General features: G+C 51.5%; 1 protein-coding gene across 3 annotated transcripts in view; it reads left to right on the top strand.

Annotated features, from left to right (window-relative positions):
* Positions 1 to 27,804, top strand: part of LOC119459390 (serine-rich adhesin for platelets-like) — a 299,849-nt gene that overhangs the window by 239,245 nt on the left and 32,800 nt on the right. For all 3 annotated transcript variants that reach the window (XM_049671415.1, XM_037721183.2, XM_049671416.1), the window contains exons 14-15: positions 8,422 to 8,579; positions 27,438 to 27,612. In XM_049671415.1, coding sequence (XP_049527372.1) covers positions 8,422 to 8,579; positions 27,438 to 27,612 — 333 coding nt within the window. The remainder of the gene's footprint in view (positions 1 to 8,421; positions 8,580 to 27,437; positions 27,613 to 27,804) is intronic.

Here is a 27,804-nt window from a genome sequence, read left to right on the forward strand (position 1 = left end):
AAGAATAATACAAGTCTTGAATGTCAACACTGAATCCTTTGTAACTGCCTTCTTTAAGACCAGACACATAACTAACCACCTCCTCAGAATTCTTGACTACAAATGGGTCGTTAGTTGACAAGGACGCAAGTATTTTTTGGAGAAACCCCGATACATGAAACTGCCACGAATTGTGCTCCGACACTATTGCTCTGAATGGAACATCTTGCTTATGCGTCTTTGTGCTCATGTGCAGTGATTGTGAGGTGCGTGTCGCGACCATATATATGTTTTTCTTAGTGAATAAAGGTCAGTTGTTAGTCTGCGCTAGTCCGTGTGTACTTCTTCGTTGTGGTTTCGTGTTGTGTGCGCAAAAGTTTCATTATGATGCCAAACCAACTAGCCCGCCTATCCGTTTTAATGCAGTTCATCTCTCGACTATGCCTCGGTTCGTGCGCCTCGCGCGCTCGCGCCGTTCGGAACTCCGGGCATCGCGTGCTCCTCTTCTTTTTCGCGCCACCGGCGGCCTCTTACATGTGACATGGGCCCCCTCTTCAAGAGTTTTTTCTCAAAAAACTGCTCACTCTTGGCGTTCAGGTGATGACTGTGACTCCTCGTAGTGACATTGGTGCTGGTTCATTGAAGACTCGATGCACTACACAACACCACACTGTTGCGCACGACTCACCAGACGCACTGTTCACCGCGTTTAAGAGTTCACTTTATGCACTTTTCACCACCTAATGCACTTCACTCAACTGTTCACAATGTCCACTACTTCAATGTTTCGAAACACTCTACATGAATAAACTTTGCATCACAGCATGTTTTACAATAATCTACGTACTCTATATCTACATAGGTACTGTTTCACTTCTTTCCTCTCTATACACATTTACAAGTTCTGCAATCTTCCGCGTGCCATTCCTAAATGTTTTTCCTTTTGATTCTGACCATTGCATCTGCCCTATTTTTTCCACCTCTTGCGAAACTTCTTTCTACGCTTACGCGTTACATGTCTAGGGCTATTCGGGTATATATCTCCTTCGTTCTTTTTCTCAAGAGTCCAAATGTCCCATCATGTCTAGCGCCTGGTACTCCCTGGAGTCAACGTCTCTTATCGATCTCCTATCTTTCCGAGATGAAACCACTTCTTTCTCTACCCTCTTCTGCTCTTCGGGTTCATAAACCTCGATCGGGATGTTCATCCTCTTGTCCTGTTTACTCTGAATCAAGAGTTCTCCCATCGCGAGCTTTTTCTTTACGACGTCACGGGTGCTATCTAGTCTGCCTGTGTCTTTCCCTTCAGCAATCATGTAAACACCAGTCTTCTCCTCGTTTTTCGCCTTAGCCATAGCCTTTTGACATACATCGCATGACCTGACGTATCTCCTCACATCGCTCTGTACCCCGATCCAAAAGAAATCTTCTGTTATTTTTTCCAAAGAGTCTTTTATTCCCTGGTGGCCTGCCGTTGCATTATCGTGCCCTAACTTCAGTACTTTCTCTCTAAGCTCTTTCGGGACCATCAACTGCTGAACCTCTCTTCCCGAATTGAAGACACACCTCCGGTATAATAAGTCGTTCTTCTTGAAAAACTCCACCAGGTTTCGACTTCTTTTCCTTCGTACTATTTCTCCTATCTTCTGTACGCACTTCTGCAACGACTCGTCTTTCTCCTGTAATTCCTTGAATTGAGCTGCTGTGATGCTTAACCCCTTAATGTTTGTGACCGGTAATGGTTTTAAGGGTTTAGTACTCTTACTCCTGGCTCGCGTTTGTACTGCCGCCGCTACCTCTACTTCAGGTGTCTCCTCTTCTGGCGCTTCTGGCTTATTCTTCTCCTCTAAATCCTCTGTCCTCCTCCAGTTAGGGTCTGGGTCTTCGGCCCTTCTCACCCCTGGTACATTTCCCAAAATCAAGTCAAACAGAGGATCTTCTACACACCTAGCTGTGATTACTCCTGTGAAATATGGTGTTGATACTTCAACTCGCGCCTCTGGTAAATACTTGACAGACCTGTCCGCCAAAATGACTGGTTTGGAATAGCCGGTCATGTTCTCGGATGGTACCAGACTTTCCCTAACCAATACTGTGTTCGCCCCCGTGTCTCTCAAAACTGTGGCCCTGCGTCCTTGAACTTCTCCCTCCACCACGGGCATGTTCTTTTCTCTCGGCTCACCCTCTTTACCTTTCATCATACATGCAGCTTTGTCTGCGTATCCTGATCTGCATTCGTGCGCTCCATGCCCTCTCTTTTGACATAGCTGGCAAACCACTGGTGGACCACGTCTATTATCCTTCGCCCGACAGTTCATTGCTATATGTCCCAGCCGGTTACAAAGAAAACATCTTTGGGGCGTCCCTTGCCTGTTCATGGGGCCTCGATTCCTCGTCTCCCCTACTGCTGCCATCGGCGCGTCCTTGCCACTCTTTCCTAAATTTCTTAGACCCTGCGCCTCTACAAACTGATCTGAGTGCGCTGCCATTTCCTCTACTGTTTTTAATTTCCTCTCCTTGAGTAATATTGCCAGACTGTCGCTGCACCTGGCGAGGAATTGTTCTCCTACGACCTTGTCTCGCACCCCTTCATATGTCTTGTCGGCCTCTGACAACTCCATCCATCTCTCAAAGTAGTTTGTCAATCTACATGCAAACTGTTTTCCAGTTTCTGCGTCTTCCGGCTTGCATGACCTGAACTTTTCGCGGAAACCCTCAGCAGTTAGCCGAAATCTTTGCAATAAAGTGTTTTTTACTTTATCGTAGTCTAGACTCTCTTCGGCGGGCATCCGTCCAAACACACTCAAAGCCTCACCAACTAGACACAGGCTTAAGGCGCTAGCCCACTCATTCTTTGCCCAGCCTTGCCCGACCGCTATTCTTTCAAAGCGATGCAAATACGCATCTAAATCGTCCCTACGCTCATCAAATGGAGCCATTAACTTCCTGGGGCAAATCTGCTTTGGTCTGGGCGAAGTAGAGTCGGATGACGCCGACCTGGGGGAAATCGACCCCTCGCGAGACCCGGAGTTCATCTCTGCCAACTTTAACTTCAACTCTAAAATTTCCTTCTCGCGCTCATGATTTTCGCATGCTTGTTGCTGCTGCTTATCCCGTTCTTGCCGAGCATATTCAAAGAATGTCATCGCCTCCTCCTTAGTCATGTTCAAATCCTTTGCTACTGCCGCCAACCGCTCCAACTCCATCTTTACAACTCCCGACTATCGGTGACTGGGCCGTATCAATCCTGGCAGGCTCGCCAATATTTGTCACCTTTACTTGGGAGTGCGGAGAGTTGCGAGCATGCGCTACTCTCGATGGAGGAGAGACACGACCGGCGGCATGGCAAACGAGGATTTAATACGTACAGGAACGATGAACGCACGCAACACACAACACTGAAACTGAAACTCAAAACTAACGGCACGCAAAACTAAAACTATGATTTAACAAAAATCTTCACTCGAACTTAAATGACAAACTCAGATTAAATAGCAGCTACTCAGTTCCGGAGCCTAGCTCCGCCTTAGAAGTCTCTAGGTCAGTCCTAGCGCGGGTTCGTTAGAGTCTAGCCACCCTGCATCCGGCCTAGCTGCGTCGCAATCGGAAACGTGGGCTTACAGATCGTCGTCGCGAAGTTCTTGTCGAACCTGCGTCGGGCTCGTCCGCAGCATTGAGGGTGTCGTAGGTGTCTGCGCCTCGCGTTGTTTCTTTTGACGGTGGTGAGCTCGTCGGTATCTCGTCCGTGATGTGCCCGTTAGTGATGGCGTTCGCCGTAGCTTAGGCCCACCTGCCTAGGCCTAGCGTCGGGATGCGTCGCAACTTCTTCGAGTGCCGACGTGGCGTCCCGAGGAGAATCAAACGTGCCGGTCTGCCGCAGAAGGGGGATCCTCTCTGGGGTGCCTGGTCCTGCCGTGAGAAGCTGCAGCTTGTCCAGGAGCCTCGCCCGAACTTGCCGAGGTCGACGGCCACACCTTGGACGGCCAGCGTCGCGGACTCAACCAGACCCCCAAGTCTCCCGTCGCCAGAACATAGCTGGAGATGTGACCTTCCCGACCCGGTGCCACGTTGAAACTCCACGGACAGCGCCGTTCATCTCTCGACTATGCCTCGGTTCGCGCGCTCGCGCCGTTCGGAACTCCGGGCATCGCGTGCTCCTCTTCTTTTTCACGCCACCGGCGGCCTCTTACATGTGATACGGAGTCCATTTTCAGACACGTCTTTGGGCCATCTCGACATCAATTCTGAACTGTCCACCGATAGCCAGACAGCACTGCGCAAGCTCTTGCTTCAATTCAGGACCTGCTTCGCACATTCTTCCAAGGTACGCCAGACTTGGTACGTGATGATCCTGTGTTTAGTGATGGAAATCACTAAACACGGGATCATCACGTACCAAGACGCATGCCCCATACACCAGCAGCCTTACCGCGTGTCGGCAAAAGAGCGCGAAGTCATACGTACGCAAGTCCGGGAGATGATTGACAATGGCATCATTGACATCGAACCTTTAACAGCCCGTGGTCGTCTCCGGTCGTTCTTGTCAAAAAGAAAACGGAACGCTACGCTTCTGTGTCGACTACTGCAAGCACAACGTGACTAAAAAGGATGTGTACCCGCTGCCGCGTATCCACGACTCGTTAGATAGACTACGGCGTGCCCACTATTTTTCTTCTCTCAATTTAAAAAACAGGTACTGGCAAATCGAGGTAGAAGAACGCGACCGCGAGAAAACAGCCTTTGTGACTCCAGATGGTCTCTATGAATTTCGAGTGCTTCCTTTCCGCTTGTGTTCTATCCCGGATACTTTCCAGCGAATGATGGACACTGTCCTTACTGGACTGAAGTAAGTAAAAGAAAGAATGTTACGGATGCACAATGCACGGCTTGATGCGCAAAACTAGAACTATGTCTGAGCTTGGTTGTCTTTGTGTCCTACTCCATTTCTGTGATGTGTCCGGAACAACTTTGTAGTTTACGTCACTGACGCGTCAGCACACTTTATATGAACCGAAATACCGGCTCAGCAGCTTTTCACAGAGGCCACGACGGCGAATGGGGGTCCACACCTAAACTTGGTCCCCGGGGTTGTAGGACACGTCCCTGTGGTGGATGTTGTAGGGTCGTGCGTCTGCCTGCTGCTGCTGACCGATATGCAGCCACGCGAGCTGCTGAGCTTCTTCGTCACGTTCTGCAAATTCCTCGGCGTCAGTTGTCAATAGGTCAGCGTCTTGACTCGGCAGCATAGCGTCCAGCATCGTCTGGACTTCGCGACCTTAGAGAAGGCGAAAGGGCGTGAAGTGCGTCGTCTCTTGCACGGCGGTGTTATATGAGAAGGTCGCGTAAGGCAAGATCCGATCCCATGTTTTGTGTTGGATGTCAATGTACATTCCGTCTTATTCAGTCGCTTGGTAAGTCTGTTGTTCTGCGGATTATATGCGGTCGTCTTGCGATGCCTGGTGTTGCTTAATTCAAAAGCTTTGTCCATAAGCTGCACTGTGGATGCTTTCCCTCTGTCTGTTATGACAGTGGAGGGAGCACCGTGACGCAAGACGATGTGGAGCATGAAGAATTGCGCTATTTATGAGGCCGTGGCTCGTGGGATCGCCTGCATTTCAGCATTGCATGTTAAAGGGACCCTAAACCACCTCAAATATTTTTTGAACATTTCAAGTAAACATGCGCATCGAGTTCTGAATGCCGTCACGATCAACAATGCCAAACGCTGCAGCGCCACAAAATAAAAAAAACAACGCCGTCCTCGTCTCATGGCCTTTCCGGTGTCCCCAGCGGTCGTCACGATGTCAGCAGGGTGAATCTGGTGATGTCAGCGTCGGGGATGATGACCATTGGTCGAACAAGTACCTACGACTTCCAGTTTGTCTGCTAGCAGGTACGCGCACTGCCTGCTCTTCCTTGTCGTGTTGCTCGCACTTTCGAATCGGTAATTGCAGCCCGCAACGCTAGTGCCAAATCGCTCGCGTTCCAACACAGTCGTGCTTAGCGGTCTGATTAGCTGCGCGAACAGAGTGCGACAGTGTTGGCCTTTCTAGATTAGCGCGCAACACAGGGTCTATAGCGGCACGCTTCGCATGAACACGGGCTGGCACTGCAGCAACAGTGGGTAGCCGAGAAGCGCCGATTCCACGTCCCCGTTACTGGCATGGTAACTCGCCGCATGCCGTTTGCCATTCGCGGGCCGCCGTTCAACGGCACTTTTCCTAGCAAACGGCGAAATTTCCTTGCCGTAGAGAGGATGAGACCGGGACTCATTTGTGCGGTAGCCTCACTGCCGCTGATCGCTCGACGGCGCCAATATCGTTGCTAGGTCTTTTCCAGTCACTTCAAAGCTAAAACGGACGGCGCTTCGGAATGAATTACCGACGCTCACAAGCCGCAATATTTTCTTACCATTGTTATCGCTCTTGGCAATAATTGCACACAAAGAAAACACGCTTATATTAGCAGTGCCATCGGCTGCGATGCAAGCACAGCCGAGCCAGTTGTCTCTCGTCGGTAGCCGTGCACGGCAGCTGAGCTCGACAAGTATCGGAGCTCTTGAGTTCAGTTCGTGTGAGCCGGGGCATTGTCATAATGCAACATCCAAGCCTGATTTTCCCACAATTCAAGCCTCTTACTGCGCACAGAATCTCTCAAACGTGCTAGGATTCCCTGGTAAACTTCTTTGTTTACCGTCTGACCATGTGGCACAAATTCCTGATGGACAATGCCTTTGCAGTCAAAAAACACAACCAACATCACCTTCGTTTTTGACCGACTCATGCGTGCTTTTTTTTGGACGAGGAGAACCTTTGACCACCCACTGCGATGACTGCACTTTCGTTTCAACATCATAGCCATAAACCCATGTCTCATCGCCTGTTATGATGTTCTTAAGAAAGTTTTCATCGTCATTGGCAGCGGCGAGCAGTTCCTGGCTGATTTCAACACGGGTCTGCTTCTGTTCGTCAGTCAACAAACGCGGCACGAATTTTGTACTGACACGACGCATCCCAAGTTTGTCACTCAAAATTTCATGCCATGATCCTACGCTGATACCCACTTCGTCAGCGACTTCTGGAACAGTCAAACGACGATTTGCGCGAATCACAGTTCGAACTCTCTCGACGTGGTCATCATCTGTGGATGTGGAAGGTCGTCCAGGCTTGGGATCATCACCGACTGGCATTTTTCAGTCTTCAAAACGCTTGAACCAATCATAGCACTGTGTGCGACTCAAACAGTTCTCCCCGTATGCTTGGCTAAGCAACTGAAATGTCTCTTTGAAAGTTTCCCAAGTTTGTAGCAGAACTTTGCACACACACGCTGTTCTTCCAATTCCTTCATTGTCACTTTGGCACCAATCTGAAGAACAGCTTGTTCATGGGCTCACTTCAGCGGCTGTAGCTCGCCAACTAATGGTCAGAGCGAAACGCGGCAAATGGCAGTTTGTTTTCTAAACATGTTGCTACATGCGCTCAGTAGCCACAGCATGCTCCCTCTGCTGGTTGGCACGCTATTGCGAAAGTTCGGTTTCTTTTTGAACACACCTCGTACATAACTCGTTTCAACGGTGACAGTACATTGTATCACTATATTGATCTAATGCTAAATGCAAAACAGTTGACAGTCATTGTAAGATGGTTTTGCCGAATTTTGTTCATGCCCTTATCCTATTTTTTAAATGGCACTTGCCAGCCATCTAGCACTTGTAGGCCATTCTCCAGGTGCTCATGGTGCCCGTCTCCAGCTGAACTTCGTAAATGCCTTTTCAGTCATCACAAAATCTCTGTATCTGTCGTTCCCACAGGAAATGGTTCGTTTTACATAGGTCTTGTTGCAGGACAAGTGGTTCTTATAAACTGCTCTTGTAGAATGATTTCTAAAATTTGCAGTTTTTTTATTGTCACGTCTCCATAGTCGATTTATCCACCAAGAAAATTTGCTATACTGAGATACATTGGCGAGAAATAGTTGCCGACCTAGGTGAAAAATTATGTAGGGCATGACATTTCTGCACCTGCACAGGAGCCTTGCTCACGATGAAGAGTTAAGCAGGAGGATCCCATATCTTGAGGCACTACTTATCCAGACAACGACACGAACTCTGACTTCAAGTGGCGGAAATCGCATGTGCCTTACGTCATGTAAGGTACATGCGATATAACATCGCATACGATAGCATATAACCTCACGCCCTTCCTCCTTACTCTTTCATTGTGAACAAGGCTCCCGTGTGGGGGCAGGAATGCCAAGTTTTAATATATGTTTCTACTTGGTTGACATCTGTTTTTGTTTTTCTCCATAATTCTTCCTGATCAGATGAGATTTCATAGGGCTCTCGACTTCCTGTGCTACATGACAACGCAGGCTGGCCTGGACTGCACGATAACTGGACAATTGTTGCTGCGAACTCTTTCGAGCTTTCCTCCGTTTGCGCAGGTGCTGGATAAAGATAGCCTGGACCCTGTGTTGTCTCGCAACAGCCAACTGGAGGCAGTGCAGCTAGTGGTGCTCGAGGTGAACCCATTGCAGCTGGTGTGCCTCGCCGGGGCCTTCCCTCGCCTTCGAAGCCTGTCTGCTACGATCACTCGGAAAGGGTGAGTCATTGGACCCTGTCTCATCAGAAACTGTGGCTCATTTTCATGTGCTCAAATGCAAGCATTCAATAATCTACATTGCCTCGGGTCATTGCACATTAGAACAGTCTTCCCGACCACATAGCATCCATATCAAGCTGCGAAACGTTTCGAAAAAACCTGAATTTGCTGTAGTACTCCTATAATGGTATACAATTGAACCCACTTATAACAATATTCAAGTGCCCATTGTTATAAATGATAATCGGTGCAATAAAACCTCGTTAATTCAAATTTCACTGGACCGAGAAAATCGGCCGAACTAACCGAATGTCGCATTATCGAAGGTATCCACGAAACAAACATTTTTTTGCAACTTATATCGGACAATGGTAGCAAGCGACGCGTTCTCACTGCCACTCGAAAGCCTCAAATATTGCACTGCTGTGTCATGCATACAAGTATGCATGTTTCGCTGGTCTCGTTCTGCTCTGGTGTTTCACTTGGGCTGTAGCACATAAAATTCTGCGGAACCCATCTCACGACGACTGTCAACGGGAATGCGTTTAGCATTGAATCGATATGGCAACGCTGCGCAATGCCACCGTCGAAGTGAGGCATGTGTGAGGCATGTATTGCAGCGGGACTCCTCTTCCCTAAGAGGTGCCATCCACGAATGCTGAAGATATTTTCCCGAGTTGGCAAGATGCTCATTGAAGAGTGGCACATCCAAGGTGCAGCTGGATAAACGCGGCACATGCCTACTGCATTTGTGGCGCAGCCTGCTAGATGCAGTCCTTGAAGAAACCTTGTGACATGCGTTCGATTCCGCTCAGCATCAGAGGTAATTTAAGGGTCTTTTTCATCATGGTACAGCGGCACATTCCAAGTGGCGCATGTCCCAAGTCGGCATCATTGGAGGCAGACTGCGTGGCACATACCCATTACTCCAAGTGAGCGTCGAAGAGTTTCTTCGAACAGCGGTACTTACCCAGTCCCGCATCTGCAGTGACCTATGCCCAACGTTACTAGACTAGCTTCAGTTGTAAAACTCTCCACCCGTGCGCTTCATCTTTATCTGAGTAGACATGTTTTTCAGTACCGCATGCCCATTCCGATTATTTTCGTCGCCAGTGAACTGGTCACCAATGCATTGTTCGTCCATTGCAACGTAGCCGCGGGTGTAATGCCACGATGTGGGCTGCGGTAGAATTGGTCTTCCTCCTCGACAGCTTTCGCCATGTTTCTGACATTACACTCAGTTAAAGCAAAACTACTTCTCGCCGCAGCCATTACGGATGACACAATCATGACGTGATCACGCACGGCCAACACGTGCACTGAGCAGGGGTGGGACTCCTGCACCAAACTGCCTTTTTGACGGCCGTAGGCGCATGCGCCCTGCCCTGGCGGATTAGTCGCGCAACGTTTTGGAAGGGTCGTGCGCGCGGCATTGCGGCCCCATCTTGGGGAAACGTCCCACAAAAAAAAAAAAAAAAAGAGCTTGGACGCGCGCTGCTGCAACCTCATGCCATGTACTGCTTTGAAACTCTACTGGTAGCTCGACGTCGGTGCGGTACCGAAAACATGTGTAGCGTAAGACTGCAACTCCTGGTTTTTTTTAACAGAACGCGGTGAGGGCTTCATCCGGACTGCACAGGGAACCGCTTATATATAGTCGCCGCCTTGCATTGATGGCTATAATAGCAAATTTATCGATAAATCCGTGCGTTACACTTGGACGGCACTTAAAAACATCACGTTGCTGATGAAGAGCAGCATTGCAGCCAGCTGTGGAAGACGATGACGGACGCACGAGCGGCACCAAGCCTCCGCCAGAAGGTGCTGAAGGTGTTGCTGTTACCAGAAGGTGCTGCTGCCTGCTCAGTGCCTTGCCACACCACAGAGACCGCACTGCACCATACAAGTAAAAAGAGAGAAAGATCGTAGATGGAAGACAATAATCGCTTGATTGGTGCCCCCACCAGTACCATTGACAACTGGCCTCGAGCTTCCACGATTTGAGCGGAACATTGGACACCACTCAACACGTCCTCCTGAGCAGCCTGTGTAGAAATCCGTACCACGTACAGCCGAGAAACGCAGCCGCTACAGGAGGTGGTGTCGACGCCATCATGTTGATGTCGCCCGTGCCGGCAGCGCCCTTCTCCAATGGCAGTGCTGGCAGCTGTAGCAGCACCTAAGGGACCGTGTCGCCCCCAGGTCCCTGCCAGGCCCGATGATGGCGACAGAGCAGGAGCAGCTGGAACCGCTCCTCACCGAATGCCATAGGTGCAGATCGCACAGCGGAGATGGTGTCACATGTAAGAGGCCGCCCGTGGAGAGAAAAGATGACGACGAAGTTCGCAGAGCGTTCCGAACGGCACGAGCGCTCGAGGCACGCGAACCAAGGCGTAATCCGCGAGGCAGAAGCATCGAAGCAGCATTATCGACGTGGCTCTTGAGCTGGAAGGTCGCCTCGTCAGCCATGCTCTGACGACGGGAGAGTGGAGGACCCAGCCACGAAGTCGTGAGACTGGCAAGGCCCAGGTGTAGCTGTAGTCCTCAGAGACGTCCGGACGAAGCTCCTGGGACCGGCCGCTGCTTCTCACGGTGGTTCCGGTCTTTTTCTCGAGAATCCCTCTTCCTCGGCCAAGCCCGTTCAACCGATAATCACCGGGGCACCGGACCGCCACGCAGATCGTCGGAGGACGAAGAACATTTCATTGGGCAAATGACTCGTCAGCGGCGGCTACCGGAGCTCCAGCCACGCACTCGGCCAGGTCAACGGAACCGCGAGTCGTCGGCAATTTACAGCATCAGCGACAACCTGAACGAACAAGACACGAGGCCTAACCCGGCGAGTGACACGTCAGCGGCGGCTACCGGGGCACCAGCCACGTACTCGGCCAGGTCGACGGAACCGCGAGGCGTCGGCACCTATGGCACCCTCAACGCTTAGGACGAGCCCGACGCGGATCCAACAAGAACTTCAAGACGACGGTCTGTAAGAGCCCACGTTTCTGCTTTGCGACGCAGTTAGGCCGGGGCCAGGGTGGCCAGACTTTGAAGAGTCAGTACTAGGACTGACCGAGAGACTTTAAGGCAGAGTTAGGCTCTGAAACTGAAACAGAATATTTGCCGGTAGTGTTATATTTAGTATATTAGCCTAAGCTTTGTGTTTAAGTTCGAGTGAACATTTTTTGATGAATTATGGTTCTAGTTTGGTGTGCTTTGTGCTTTTACCATCCGTGTACCTATTAAATCCTTGTTTGCCATGCTGCCAGTCGTCTCTCCTCCATCGAGAGTAGCGCATGTACGCGACTCTCCGGCTCCCAAGCGAATAGAAGGTGACAGATGGTCATGCACCAATTCAAGGCAGGAGACGCTACTGGCTGTAAAACGGGCACTGCCAGCCTTCCCCATGTTGTTCGCCAATGTGGGAAAGCCGCGGCCCTACAGTCCAGGCCAGCAAGCCCCACTCCTTGCCTGCCACACCCAAGAGCGTGCGTCCGTCGTTGTCTTCCACAGCTGGCTGCAATGCCGCTCATCATGCTGGCACTTCCATAATATACAGGGTGTCCCAGCTATCAAGCATCACATTTTTTAAAAAGACAGGCCATTCTGCGCGAAGTGCAAATGTTCACATTCGAGTAGAGTAGCTGCCAGTAATTTTTTTGGTGGATGCCATATAATTTAATAATTCATTGCAAAGAGCTAATTTTTTAACAGTTGCGTGACCGCATGAAAATCGGTAGTTTTCGGGTGGTCTAGGGAATGAAACAAATGCTTCATGTTAAAGGGTATAGTGACATGTGTACTTGTTTATCTTTCTTGGGTGGCTACGTTTCACCATCTAACAAATGTTATCGCTCAGCGGAGGATGCGCCTGCATGTATCGGAAGTTTCTCGAATCATATTGATGGTTCTATCAGCTATCTGTTGTTACCGAACCTTGTGTATTCTGCATGTATGCGCGACACGAATTATGTAGTACTTTCTTGAAGACACGCAGGCACCAGCGATTACTCTGGAAACTTTGATGGCTCATGTTTAAAAGCCAACACGCTTGATTGGCACAGCAGATTTCCGACGATCGTCGACTGTGTTCACTGCTATGATTGTTCTTTGAGTGTAGCTTATTTTTGTAGGCCCAAGTTCGCCCAATAAAAAGCTAGTTTCGTCATTCAGTCTTGCTGCTGTTTTCTTCAATGTCACTGCTACGTTGCATCTCGATCATCTAGCCGTTGAAAAGCCCATGGTCATCTCCTGTAGTCTTGGGGATGAAAAAATTCACTGACAATTACGATACTCCCTAATGCGAAATTTGAGCGCAGCTCTATACGCAGCTGTAGCCACAGGAACGGGCCTATTAAAAGCTGCACTGTATAAGGACGGAGCCCTACAATTCTGCGTCGATTATCGTCGATTCAGCAAGATCATGAAGAAGGACGTTAAGAACCCTCTCCTATGGATAGACAACACATTGCATCGGCTCTGCAACACTAAATACTTCTTGTTGATGGATCTCAAGACTGGCTATTGGCAAATAGAAGTCAACGAGAGTGATCGCGAGAAGACCGCATTCATTACACCCTCTGAGTTCAAGGTCATGCCATTTAGACTGCGCATTGCTGTAGGGTTGTTCACAGGCGGGCATTTATATCCGGGGATGCGCGAGCAAGCAATAGCAGTAGCCCCACGTTGTTGCCAGTCGAGGCTCCTGGTTGCGTCCAGACTTGGCCAAAGGGGCACCTGGGTCGAAGTGAGTGCCGGTGCTTCAGCTGCGCTTTGCCACCAAGAATCTGGAGACTGGAATAACCTGCCGACGAAAATTGCAGCCTGGAAAAGTATGGTGCGTAAGTTCCACATGCTGTTTTCTGTGCCATGCCCAAGAGGGTTGTTCACAGGCGGGCATTTATATCAGGGGACGCGGGAGCAAGCGATAGCAGTAGCTCCGCGTTGTTGCCACACGAGGCTCCTGGTTGCGTCCAGACTTGGCCGAAGGGGCACCGGGGTCGAATTGAGTGCCGGTGCTTCAGCTGCGCTTTGCCACCAAGAATCTGGAGACTTGAATAACCTGCCGACGAAAATTGCAGCCTGGAAAAGTATGGAGCGTAAGTTCCACATGCTGTTTTCAGCGCCATGCCCAAGAGGGTTGTTCACAGGCGGGCATTTATATCAGGGGACGCGGGAGCAAGCGATAGCAGTAGCTCCGCGTTGTTGCCACATGAGGCTCCTGGTTGCGTCCAGACTTGGCCGAAGGGGCACCGGGGTCGAATTGAGTGCCGGTGCTTCAGCTGCGCTTTGCCACCAAGAATCTGGAGACTGGAATAACCTGCCGACGAAAATTGCAGCCTGGAAAAGTATGGCGCGTAAGTTCCACATTCTGTTTTTGGTGCCATGCCCAAGAGGGTTGTTCACAGGCGGGCATTTATATCAGGGGATGCACGAGCAAGCAATAGCAGTAGCCCCACGTTGTTGCCACACGAGGCTCCTGGTTGCGTCCAGACTTGGCCGAAGGGGCACCGGGGTCGAATTGAGTGCCGGTGCTTCAGCTGCGCTTTGCCACCAAGAATCTGGAGACTGGAATAACCTGCCGACGAAAATTGCAGCCTGGAAAAGTATGGAGCGTAAGTTCCACATGCTGTTTTCAGCGCCATGCCCAAGAGTGTTGTTCGCAGGCGGGCATTTATATCAGGGGACGCGGGAGCAAGCGATAGCAGTAGCCCCGCGTTGTTGCCACACGAGGCTCCTGGTTGCGTCCAGACTTGGCCGAAGGGGCACCGGGGTCGAATTGAGTGCCGGTGCTTCAGCTGCGCTTTGCCACCAAGAATCTGGAGACTGGAATAACCTGCCGACGAAAATTGCAGCCTGTAAAAGTATGGTGCGCAAGTTCCACATGCTGTTTTCGGTGCCATGCCCAAGAGGGTTGTTCACAGGCGGGCATTTATATCAGGGGACGCGGGAGCAAGCGATAGCAGTAGCCCCGCGTTGTTGCCACACGAGGCTCCTGGTTGCGTCCAGACTTGGCCGAAGGGGCACCGGAGTCGAATTGAGTGCCGGTGCTTCAGCTGCGCTTTGCCACCAAGAATCTGGAGACTTGAATAACCTGCCGACGAAAATTGCAGCCTGGAAAAGTATGGAGCGTAAGTTCCACATGCTGTTTTCAGCGCCATGCCCAAGAGGGTTGTTCACAGGCGGGCATTTATATCAGGGGATGCGGGAGCAAGCGATAGCAGTAGCCCCGCATTGTTGCCACACGAGGCTCCTGGTTGCGTCCAGACTTGGCCGAAGGGGCACCGGGGTCGAATTGATGCCGGTGCTTCAGCTGCTTTGCCACCAAGAATCTGGATGACTGGAATACCTGCCGACGAAAATTGCAGCCTGGAAAAGTATGGAGTGTAAGTTCCACATGCTGTTTTCAGTGCCATGCCCAAGAGGGTTGTTCACAGGCGGGCATTTATATCAGGCAACACGGGAGCAAGCGATAGCAGTAGCCCCGCGTTGTTGCCACACGAGGCTCCTGGTTGCGTCCAGACTTGGCCGAAGGGGCACCGGGGTCGAAGTGAGCGCTGGTGCTTCAGCTGCACTTTGCCAACAAGAATCGGGAATTTGGTGCCGAGTTACGTGAATTCTCACAAAAGTGAGAGCCATTAAACACTGCCGCCCATAGACATTGATGCGTCCGATGCCAAGTTACGTGAAATCAGGCAAAAGTGATCATATCCTTGGAAGCAGTCGACTGTTAAACGGCCCCTTAGTGCAAATCTTCATCCGGAACACTGTTGCTCATAGATGCAGACATACAGTGAACCCTCGTTACAACGAAGTCGCTTTATTCAAATTATCCCTTTTATCGAAGTGCCATGCTGTCCCGACCCGAATGCATGCATTTTAGACCGGATTACTCGAAGCATGTCGATAGCTTGCTCCGCGTAGACCGAACTGGCAAGTTGCGGTTGCGTACTCATGGCAGCGCCCAGAGCGTGCGAGTGACTTTCCCTGTCGCCGGAAAAGTGCCTGTTCTGCGCCCTTTTTACGTCCGCACCTTTTGCGCCAAGTGACCCTTTACGCGCCGAGTGAGCGATGTTCACGGCAGTGCAGCATGCGGGCACGCCAGCGAAGTGCCTTTCTCCCCTTCTCCACCATGGTGAAAACAAAAAAAATTAAAAAAAAAACTCCGTCGCATGCGCAATGTGTACGATCCCCCCTTCTCGTGCATTATCAGAGACGAGCGGCGCTGTGGAATAGTGCACAATTGACGCATGTTAATCCGGGAAGCCTTGTGCTACATTTCCGTACACTCGGTGTGCACCTTGTTCAATGCCAGAACCAAGACACGCAACTTTTTTTCTTTGTTATTCTGTGGTACTCCTTGTTGTGCACCTGTGTCATTTGCTGAAGTCTGTGAACGCATGATTTTCTGTACATGCATCGTGTGTGCTTTTTGTGGCCGACAAGTGAAAATGGCACCGCCGGTGCGTGCACGAAAGCGTCTGCCATTAGAGCAGAAAGTTCAATTGATATGTGAGGTGGAAAAAGGGCAACAGTTTGCCGCAACCGCTGAAGACGAAACGTTGTGACTATCGATGCTAGCGAGCGTTGCACGTAATCTTTCTAATTGACGCTATCATGGATGGCGACTAGGCACTTATGAAGGCACGCGGCCTTACCGCCAACACAGTGTTATGCGCGGCAATAAAAAGGGCACAATTGCACGAAGCTTTCCGGCATTGCTGTCAGACACGTTTCACGTACGATTTCCGCTGAAGACAAATGACGATGCGGACGGATGCGACTTCGCCGCTTGGTTTCGGTTGGACGCTAGCACCGTTCTTGAGCTTTTTCGTCGCGCATTTATTTTGTAATCCACCGACCAGTACATTAGCGGGCATGCTATGGGCCCCGATCTACAAATGGGAGAAAAGTGCATGGTATGACCTCCGAAATTTAAGTACAAAAGCATAGGCGTGCGGCCCGTTTTCGGGGGCTGGGTGGCTACAAGCCGCCGGCGAATTTATTGTGCAGTTTGCGCGTTTCTGTTACGCATTGTGATGGTGCTTTTAAAAATAACACTCTGAAATAAGTAATGGAGGTTCTTGGATCGAGCGGTCCTCGCATTCGCTGTTTAGCCACTTGGCGAGTGCGGAACCAGGGAAAATTTATCAGTGGCTCCCGGAACACCGATGAGGGGCCTGCGGAACCCACTTTGAGAACCCATGGTGTACAGTATTTTCCAGATTATAAGTCGCACCTTTGTATAAGACGCACCCCCTTGATTTAAGCATGTTTTGACAAAAAGTTCATATACAAGTTGCACCTTAGTATACAGGGTCCCAAAACTTTGCGGAATTATATTTTATAAATCGTTTATTTAATATCAGTATAGAATCTTTTCAGAATTTTTCAAAGTATTATGCCCCTGCTTCAATGCACTGTTGCAACACTCCACCCAATCATTGAAGGCGCCCTGGAAGCGGTCAACGGGAACCTGCTTCAGTGAGGTTGTCGCAGCTGCTTTTACCGAGTTCCTTTCAGGGTTCGTTTGACTCTTGGGAACAAAAAGAAGTCTGGTGGTGCCATATCGGGGCTGTAAGGCGGCTGGGGCAGCGTTGCCACACCCATTTTGGCCAGCAACTCAGAGACAATGAGCGCAGTGTGGCTTCACGTGTTGTCATGGTGCAAGATCCAGTTGTCACGATTTTTTTTTTCGGACGCATCGAGCCCTATTGTGCAATGTTTGAGCACGTCACTGTGAAACTCTTTGTTAACTGTTTGCCCCTTGGCACGAATTCACTGTGAACCACACCTTTTCTGTCAAAAAACACAATGAGCATTGCCTTGATTTGCGATTTGCTCATCCTTGTTTTTTTGGGGGGCGAGGAGACACCGTGGTGCGCCACTTGCTGCTTTGACGCTTTGATTCGGGATCGTACTCAAAAATTCACGTCTCGTCCCCTGTGTGTCCAAGAATTCTGTGTCCGTTTCGTAGTGTCCTGGCTCTTCAACAAATGCTTTTCCTTCATCTCACTCATCAGCACTTTTGTCACCATTTTAGCGCAGACTTTCCTCATTTGAAGATCCTCTGTTAAAATGCAATGAACGATTGTTTTGGGTATTTCACACTCCTCTACGATCATCCGAACACTTAATCACCAGTCCTTGTCCAAAACTTGACACACTTTTTGCACCGAGTTGTCTGTTTGTGATGTTGATGGGCGTCCCAAGCGGTCGTCGTCGTCGACTGACTCCTGACCTTCCCGGAACCTCTTGTGCAACATGAGTTTGGCTTTATTTCATTGCGTCGTCACCGTAGGCTTTCCGAAGCATTTCGAGCATCTCCGCCTCGTTTTTACCCAGTTTACACAAAACTTGATTGCATAACGCTACTCCAAAAACTGATCCATTTTTTTCTCGGCGAGGGTGCAGTTGATACCTCTGCACGGAGTGTGACCTGCCTCAAAAATCTCCCGCTAGCAACCAAAACTGGTCTCGTTTTAAAGCTTAGATCCCCCACTAACTTCTCCGCCCGAAGCCTTGCCCCGCCAGGTGTCGTTGCCGACTACAAAAAATCATTCCAGGAAGTTTTGGGGCAGACCCTGTAAGATGCACCTTTTTTCGCACGATTATGGTCAGGCATGCGCCCACCTTGGGATGCAATGTACTACTCGCCTATTCCGGACCAATTAAAACCCGCTCACGCATCAGTCACAGGATATGGCATAAAAAATTTCAACAAATACTTGTAAGCAGGAAAAAGAAACTGTGCACTATTCAGACCCGTCAAAGGCCTCATCCTGTGATGCGCTGTCGAGCAGTTCGACCACTTCAGTAGGCAGGGTCACAGGGGCATCATCGCCAGCTTCCGAGTCGATGCTGTCGTAATCGCTAGTAGGCGCAGAAGTAACAAGGCCAGCTTTTCGAAACCCGGCAGCACGCGCCCCGCTCCAGTCCAACCGCGACGATGATAAGGCCTTCAAGACAAGCGAGTGACCGCTTCGCGCGGATTTCAGAAGCCGCGAAAAGGGTGTCGAGGCACACCTCCAGGGCAAAGGCGCACAGCATAAACAGTATGGGGCTGCGCCAGTGCGATATTGGATGCCACGACGGTATCATTCTCGTTCTTGCGCAATTGTCCGTGCATGTGCATTACGTGCCTGTTTCAGTGATATGGAATGACCATCTATGTCTTTCCACCATGGAATTGGGGTACGTTCAGGTCTTTGAAAACCCTTGGAATTGAAAAGTGCGTTTTCAAGGCCCTTGAAAGTCCTGGAATTTTTTTCCTTACTTCAAAATCCTTGAATTTCGTGAGCAGTGCACTCCGATATCGACATTGCAACCTCCTGTCTTTGGTAGATCGGCATCCATCTGACAAACTCCCCATTTCAGAAACAATACCCGGCGTGAGCACACATGGTTCTGTTTTGCAGAACTGTGTGGGAAAAATAAAAGGCTTCACCACCTCAAACCACACGTGGAGCGAGAGACCCGTGCCGCGCTTCGGTGCTGGCTCAGCTGGCAGTGTTTACGCTGCTTTCCTCACCCTATTGTTAGTTTCGCTCCTCGCCCATCGGTCTGCCTTGTCCCACTTTCCCTCTGGCGCGCAAGGTGAAGCTAGTGAAGCTAAAGAGAGCTATAGTGGAGCAACTTTACCACTGATGCTCAGTGCCTTTGGGTGGAGGTTTGTTATAATATTAGTTATGATAATATAGTATAGTTCCTGTATTGTTCAGTGTAGCAAGACTACACTGAATGGTTTGGAAATGTTCGGTAAACTTTCCCAGTTAATACTGGAGAAGTCAGAGTAGCTGTTGGGAGCATTCATTGTGTTGTGTGAACTTTTTTTTGGTATTGTTGTGAACTTGCAAAGTGATCAAGGCTAGAAATTAGTAACATCATTGGGATATACATTTATTTCTTTTTATTTTAGTGTGTAGCGAAGAGAGACGCTAGTGGGTCCAGCTCTAGTCTGCCAAACGCTAGTGGGTCCAGCGCTTTTGCTTGCAACGGCGCTCGTGCCTGAAAGCCGTGTCTCGTTTGACTGTCGACGCTGCACTGCTCCGATCTCTAATAAACCCTTTGCAATTGGTGGAGCGTGCTGTGCCCTCAAAACCTGGAACCTGGAACTTCCCTCAAAACCTGGAACCTGGAACCTGGAAATCAACGGTACGGTACCTGGAACCGTACCGTCGACCATGCCTGAAGAAGCCTCCCAGCAAGTACCTGCACCGGCACCGTGCTCTGGTGTGCCGCGCCACAGGGACCCTGCTATCTTCACAGGCGCGGACGACACCGACGTTGAGGATTGGCTTACGACCTACGCGCGGGTAAGCGCCCACAATAAATGGGATGAAGTAGCTAAGCTCAGCAACGTGCTATTCTACCTCGCGGGTGTGGCCAGCTTATGGTACAACAACCATGAAACGGATTTTCCGACGTGGTCAGACTTCAAGACATCTTTTGTCGAGGTTTTCGGTCGCCCTGCTGTTCGTAAGCTGCACGCCGAACAGCGTTTGCGGGAACGAGCTCAGCAAGCAGGCGAATCCTTCAGAAGTTATATCGAAGACATCCTGGACTTGTGCAAGAAAGTCAACGCGTCCATGTCGGAGTCTGATAAGATCAGGAATGTTATGAAAGGCATAGAAGACAATGCCTTCAACATGCTCCTTGCCAAAAATCCTCGCACTGTGGTCGAGATAATTACACTGTGCCAAAATTACGAGGAGTTACGCAGGCAGCGGTCATTGACCCGTCGCCGTACATCGCGCGAAGAACACCTCGCTGGCTTGACGGCCATTGCTGATCAGTCAGCGTTGATGGCAGAAATGAAGGCTTTCGTGCGCGAGGAAATTCACGCAAGCTCTCCTTGATGGCCTTTGCACAACCGCCACCAGTACAAGAGCCAACGTCAAGTTTTGAGCCCCCGCTCTGCCACACCATCGCGCACGAACTCAACCAGCTTATGCCTGAGCGCCATCACCACGTTCCTGCGGCCGCACCTCTCCGCTACGCTGAAGTCGCCGCCAGGCCCCAACAGATCCCTCCGGCTGCACCACTCAGCTACGCGGAAGTCGTCGCCAGGCCCCACCCCTTCCCTCAAGGTGGGCCTCTCACATATGCCGATGTCTTGACTGTGCCCCGACCACAGCCCGCGATGCAACCATATCACCAGCCGCCCCGCACAACGCGTCCTCCTACATGGACGGGGCCCACCACAGCGAATCGGTGGCGTACATCTGACAACCGACCTATCTGTTTTCCGTGTGGCTACGCCGTCACGTAATCGCGTGCAGTCACCTAGCCCTCCAACATATGCGCCAAGTCGTATGGTCGGTTATGACGACCCATATAGTCGTATGGCCCATATTATGACGACCCGTCGGCATCGTCACCGACGTTCCGCCCAACGCCCAATACCCGCCGCTCACCTTCTCCACGCCGACGCTCGCTATCACCGATGCGGCCCTGTCCCGCAGCTCGGGAAGAGGAAAACTAATCGTCGCAGTCCACAAGGCAAGGGCTGCGACGCCGGCGAAACGCGAAAGTCCTCAGGGTAGCCCGACGAATGTGATAGACGTGTTTGTTGATGGTGTTCACACATCTGCACTCGTGGACACCGGAGCCGCCGTATCAGTTATGGACGCAAAACTTTGTCGCTTGATTCGGAAAGTCACGATGCCCCTTACTGGACTGTCCCTCCGCACAGCCGGCGCACAGCGTATTCACCCGTTAGCGGCGTGCACAGCTCGTGTTGTGATTGAGGACGTTGTATACGCCATCGAATTTGTTGTAATTTCGTCGTGCTCCCATGACGTTATCCTCGGCTGAGATTTTCTCTCCCGCCACAATGCCGTCATTCATTGCGCACGGGCCGAACTAGAACTGTCGCCGCTCTCAGATTTGATGCTCGCAGACAATGCTTCTCTTCCGAACAAACTCCTCGTCAGACACGACACCACCGTACCTCCTAACTCGTCAGTGGTTGTCTCTATGTACTGCAGCAGCCTCTCCGACGCCGTCGCACTACTTGCTCCGTCTGGCCGCTTTTCCACTCAAAAAGGTCTCCTGCTACCTTTTGCGACGGTGAACATCACACAGGGCTCTAGTGCTATATTTATTTGTAACCCGTTCTCGTACCCTGTGTTGCTACTCCACGGACAATTTCTGGGCAGTGTCGAAGCTATCGCAGACGTACAAATTACGGACGTTCCCGAAGACCCATACTGTGCCCGTTACAGTACGCTCGGCTTGATTTCTACGTCTGGCCCATTGCCTATAGACGTGTTCGATTCTTCTTTTGCCGATGACCTTACACCGGGCCAGCGATCACAGCTTCTGTGCCTCCTACAAGAATTTCGTGCTTCTTTCGACGTCGGGCAACCTTGCCTGGGCCGGACGTCAACTGTTACGCACCACATCAATACTGGCTCCCAATCGTCATTGCGGCAACGCCCATATTGTGTATAGGCTACAGAACGTCGCGTGATTAATGAACAAGTGGCCGATATGCTCCGCCGTGAAGTGATCCGACCTTCCCACAGTCCATGGGCATCTCCCGTCCTTGTTACGAAGATGGTTCTGTACGGTTCTGTGTGGACTATCGGCGCCTCAACAAGATCACTCGTAAGGACGTTTACCCGCTTCCGCGAATCGATGACGCTATTGACAGTCTACAAGGAGCAGAATTTTTTTCATCTCTCGATCTGTGCTCAGGGTGGCAAGTACCTATGGCAGATCACGATCGACCAAAGACAGCCTTTGTCACGCCCGACGGCTTGTACGAATTTGTCAAGCCGTTTGGACTTTGTATTGCGCCAGCAACTTTTGAGCGCATGATGGATACCGTTCTGCGCGGCTTGAAATGGCACACGTGCTTGTGCTACCTTGATGACGTCGTTGTTTTTGCTCCGGACTTCTCCACGCACCTTCAACGCCTCCGGCGTGTTTTGACGTGTTTGAGAAACGCCGGCCTACAACTGAATTTCAAGAAGTGCTGATTTGCAGCGCGGCAGCTGACGATACTGGGTTACGTTGTTTCCAAGGATGGAATTCTCCCCGATCCAGCCAAGCTTCGTGCCGTCGCCAAATTCCCTAAACCTATGCCATCAAAGAACTGCGAAGTTTCGTTGGTTTGTGTTCTTACTTCCCACGCTTCATTCGAAATTTCGCCAACATCATATCACCTCTCACGAAGCTCCTTGGATGCATTGGACCCCTTCATTCGTGGTCTTCAGAGTGTGAGGAAGTGTTCGCAAATCTCCATCGTTTGCTGATGACTCCCCCAATTTTGCGCCACTACGACCAGACGGCCCCTACAGAAGTACACACAGATGCCAGCGGTGTTGGCTGTCCTTGCGCAGCGCAAGCCTGGCTTTCCTGAATATGTCGTGGCCTATGCCAGTCGCACCCTTACGAAAGCCAAGACCAATTACACTGTCACGGAAAAAGAATGTCTGGCGATCATCTGGGCTCTTACTAAGTTCCGGCCTTATTTGTATGGCCGCCCGTTTGATGTCGTCACCGACCACCATGCACTATATTGGCTGTCATCGTTGAAGGATCCTTCCGGTCGTCTTGCCCGCTGGGCACTTCGCCTGCAGGACTACGATATCCGCGTGCTGTACCGCAACAGACGCCAACATTCTGATGCCGATGCCCTATCACGCTCTCCCTTGCCTGACGACAATACCTGCTGCTCACTATCCCAGTTAGCTGTTTCTACAATCGACCTTGAGACTATCGCTTCCGAGCAGCGCAAGGACCCGTGGATTGCTTCGATTATAGACTTGCTTGCTGACCCATCACCACAGGCAACCACTCGTACGTTGCGTCGTCACGCTCGCCATTTCGCGGTTCGCGACAACCTGCTTCACCGACGTAGTTATGCCGCAGACGGCCGCCAGTGGTTGTTAGTAGTTCCTCGCAGTCTGCGCTCCGAAATCTGCCCATCCTTTCACACCGATCCACAGTGCGCACACTCGGGAGTTTTCAAAACCTACCAGCGCCTTCCACAGCGCTACTACTGGCGAGGAATGTACAAGTACGTTCAACAGTTCGTTCGCTCCTGCCCCGACTGCCAGTGCCGGAAATCTTCACCCCAGCTCTCGCCGGCTGGTCTGCAGCCTCTACCCTGCCCTACCCAGCCGTTCTGGCGCGTTGGAATTGATTTGTATGGGCCACTTCCCTTGACGTCGGCTGGTAACCGCTGGGCTATTGTGGCAGTAGATCACCTCACACGATACGCCGAAACCGCCGCTCTCCCAGCAGCTACAGCGTGTGATGTTACCTCATTCCTGCTTCGCCGATTCATCCTGCGGCATGGTCCACCCCAGGAATTGCTCAGTGATCGCGGACGTGTCTTTCTGTCAGAAGTGGTTGAAGCCATTCTTAAAGAGTGCCACGTTATTCATCGCACAACTACGGTGTACCACCCACAAACCAATGACCTCACAGAACGCTTTCAAAGTACGTCGCCTCCGACCACACGAACTGGGACGCCATTGTGCCCTTCGTCACTTACGCGTACAGAGCACCACTGGCTTTTCGCCCTTTTTCCTACTCTACAGTCGGCACCCGTCGCATACCATCGACACAATATTACCTTACCGGCCGGATGCATCCGAGGGCTCACCTATTTCTGCCACAGCACGACATGCTGAAGAATGCCGTGACCTCGCACGTGCCTTTACTTCCAACGACCAAGAGCGCCAGAGGAACACTCGCGGCGACTCCACTTCCGCGGTCACCTTGCTTCCTGGCGCGCTTGTGTGGCTCTCTGTCCCGTTCACCACCCCTGGCCTCTCATCAAAACTACTCCCGAAATATGGTGGCCCCTACCGCGTCGTCGAACGCGCATCTCCCGTGAATTTTGTTATCAAGCCAGTTCAACCGTCTTCGGACCAGCGCCGTCGTGGACGAGACATTGTCCACGTCGACCGCCTCAAGCCATACTACGATCCTTTCATCCTGACGAGCTGTTAGGTCACCGGACGGCTCCCTTATCACTCCCGGGGTAATTGTAGCGAAGAGAGACGCTAGTGGGTCCAGCTCTAGTCTGCCAGACGCTAGTGGGTCCAGCGCTTTTGCTCGCAACGGCGCTCGTGCTTGAAAGCCGTGTCTCGTTTGACTGTCGACGCTGCGCTGCTCCGATCTCTAATAAACCCTTTACAAGTGCAATAACCCTATGCTGAATGTTTTGAATATTTTTGGTGAACTTTACCCAGCCTAAACTGAAGAAATCTCGGCTGCTGTTGTAAGCGTTCATTTTGTGTTGTGATCTTGAAAAGTTATCAAGGCTAGATATTTTTATTATAATTGTGATATACATTTTGTGATGCCTCCTCTGCGACCTGTCACAACCGACACTCCGGAAGACGAGGACGAGGATGGCACCAGGTGGAGGTGGCCTGCACGCGGCTGCTGCTGCAGCCCAGCGAGGAGTAGGACAGGGCTGTGGACCATCTCGTCGGCTGACGGCGCCCTTCCTGCAGCAGGGGTGGCGTGTGCCAGAGGGGAGCTCTTGTTGCGCTGCTCTTCGGCCCTCGGCAACCGCAGAACCACGGCGGCTGGGCCGGTGTGCAAAGGGTCGCAGTACTTTACATTGGCCAAGGGAGCGTGAACGGCATCCGTTGAGCCAGAGCTGGTGGCATGGCCAGGGGAGCGTGAACAGCATCCCTTGGTGGCTTCGTTGTTGATGATGTCGTGGGGCAGAGATACAGGGCATGGGAAGCGTGGACAGCGTTCCCGGCCGCAGGAGGCATCCACGACGGCGAGGATTCATGTCCAAGGCAGCGTGAAAGGCATGCCTTGGGGGCTCGGAGATCCAGGTATTCCCAGGTGCGGCATCCATGACAAGGGAAGCGTTGACGGCGTTCCCTCGCCAGACGGACCCTGGACGGCGAGATGCCGGAGGACGAAAGGCCTCCGCAGCACGGTGCTGAAGGCTGGAGCGCCTTAAGACTGGGCTTTCATCGACTGCGCCATTGTAAAGGAGAGACACAAAGACACAGCACCTGTTCCGGGGCTGGCTGTTCTATTCCCCTTCGTCGTCCCCCTGGCGCCCGGTGTCCGAGCGCCCGAGCCCAAGTGCATGTTTTCATCTTCACACACGGCCACGACTCGGCCGCACTCGGTCGCAGAGGAGGCATCACAGGACAGCCTTCACTGCGGCATGCCTGTTGTGCGGGGCCACCACCGCACCAGGGGAGTGGTGGCAGCACTTCGGCATCTTCTGGTGTTCAGCAGCGGCCTGCTCCGGTACCTCGTGGTTCCAGCAGCCATGGTGGTGGTGTCAGTGGCTTCCGGTCTACGTTCTCGGACAATGTGTCGTCGTCCTCGTTTGTGGACAACAGTCCCGGCAGACCTGACAAAAAGTTGTCGCAGTTTCACCTGAAAGGCGAAGCATCAATTGCGATAGCAAATTTGTAGAGAGCTATACGGAGTAATGATAGTAGATTTATCAGCTGTATATACTTGGACATGCAGCAGCACCGGCAACACGCAGAACTGTCGTCGATGCAGTCGGCGTTTTGCCCGCGTTCGCACAAAATGTGTGCGGCGTTGGTGACTGTTGCCAGAGCCTCTGATATAAATAGGCACTTGGTGCCGCAGCTAAACGTCGCCTCCGTTCCCTCTCCCTCCCCCCCCCCCCACGGCCTTTCGCGCTTCGGAAGAAGGCGCGTTTGCTCTACATACATGGTGATTGTAAAGGAGGAAAGAGACGCCTACTTCTGCAGCCCTTAAGGGAGCACGGCGCAGAACGCGCGTTTGTTCTCCGCGGTGCGTTCACTGCCCGTGAAAGCGCGCGTCTCTCGCGCTCTTTCACTCGCACATACAGCGTCCGGCGCGCGGCGACGATTTCATCCCCATTGACGTCATACGGAACCTCACGCCGACGGCAGAAATCTGCTTTGGAGTGTCCATATAATTGCTATCGCAATAGAAGCGAGGCTGGCATGGTCCGCTACAGTCAGTTGCTACTGGTTCCAGCCATGTGGCAAGCACGACAACTCCGCTTCGGAGTGGCTCCGACTGTGCCCTCCAGTCATTCAGGGCATCGCCATCCATTCACAACCTATCCAGCTGTTCCTGTGATGGTCCTCGAAGGTCTGAGAAGAGGCGGGGAGGACTGGTCGCGGTCGCACCACCCATAGTGGTCAGCAGAACATCCTTGGAGGGAATCTCCTCAACTTCGGCGGAAATTTCCAATGATGAGCGGCAGGGATAATCGTCGGCAAGACCTGCGAGCAGCGCGCAACAGCCAGTGCCGCCCGTCAGAGAAGCTGGTTGCAGGCTGGACGGCTCACCAAGGACGACTCAACAGGTTGCCTCCATTTTAAGTGGTGTGTTTGCAAGCCATGCCCAAAACTTGCAGCGTGGCCGAATGTGAAGATGAAAACATGCACTTGGGCTCGGGCGCTCGGACACCAGGCGCCAGGGGGACAACGAAGGGGAATAGAACAGCCAGCCCAGGAACTGGATGCTGTGTCTTTGTGTCTCTCCTTTACAATTTATTTATTGTAAGTACACTAAAACTAGTCATTTTTGTAAACGTTAGAGTAACAAAATCCTACTTTGGATGCCACTTTGAGTCCTTGAAAAACCTGTGACAGGTCCTGGAAAGTCCTGGAATATCCTTGAATTTTTGCCCTGGAAACCTGTATGAACCCTGAATGGAAACATTGTGGCCGCTCAAGCGTTTCTGTCGATGTGACCCGAGTTGGCGAGAAGGCTGCACCACGCAATGTTGCAAAGGGTTACTACGCCATTATCAGGGGATAACAGTTTTCATAGTAGCTTTTTCTTGTTGCTGCCACGAGGTGGTTCTATTACTTGTGCTGTAGCCAGTGGTTGCCCGAATTGCTTCTATGGCAGGGGCCGGGAGCTTTCCACCCAACAGCATCCAGCCTCCCTGGGTGGCCTGTCAGAGCTGCTGTGTGTGGCAGGCCTGGAGCGGCTGGAGCTACGTGGTGCCCATGGCTTGGCGCTCCTCCCCTTGACCATGCCGACACACAACCTTGCCCAGCGGTGTCAGCATCTGCGAGCACTGGTGAGGGATCTCTTTGGCCATCTTACTGTTAATGCCCACTACAGGCATTTGAGTAATGAGGGAAATGTGGTGTCGGGCTAGATTGTCAGTGTTGCTGAGATGTAAGCATTGGCACAACTGGATCTCGGGCAACACTGACTTCCTCTGATGAGCACAAGAGCTTTGGGGGTTCGTTGGAAGAGCGATAGCACT

Source organism: Dermacentor silvarum, chromosome 7 (assembly GCF_013339745.2).
Source record: "Dermacentor silvarum isolate Dsil-2018 chromosome 7, BIME_Dsil_1.4, whole genome shotgun sequence".
In the NCBI taxonomy this organism is placed as follows: Eukaryota; Metazoa; Arthropoda; class Arachnida; order Ixodida; family Ixodidae; genus Dermacentor; species Dermacentor silvarum.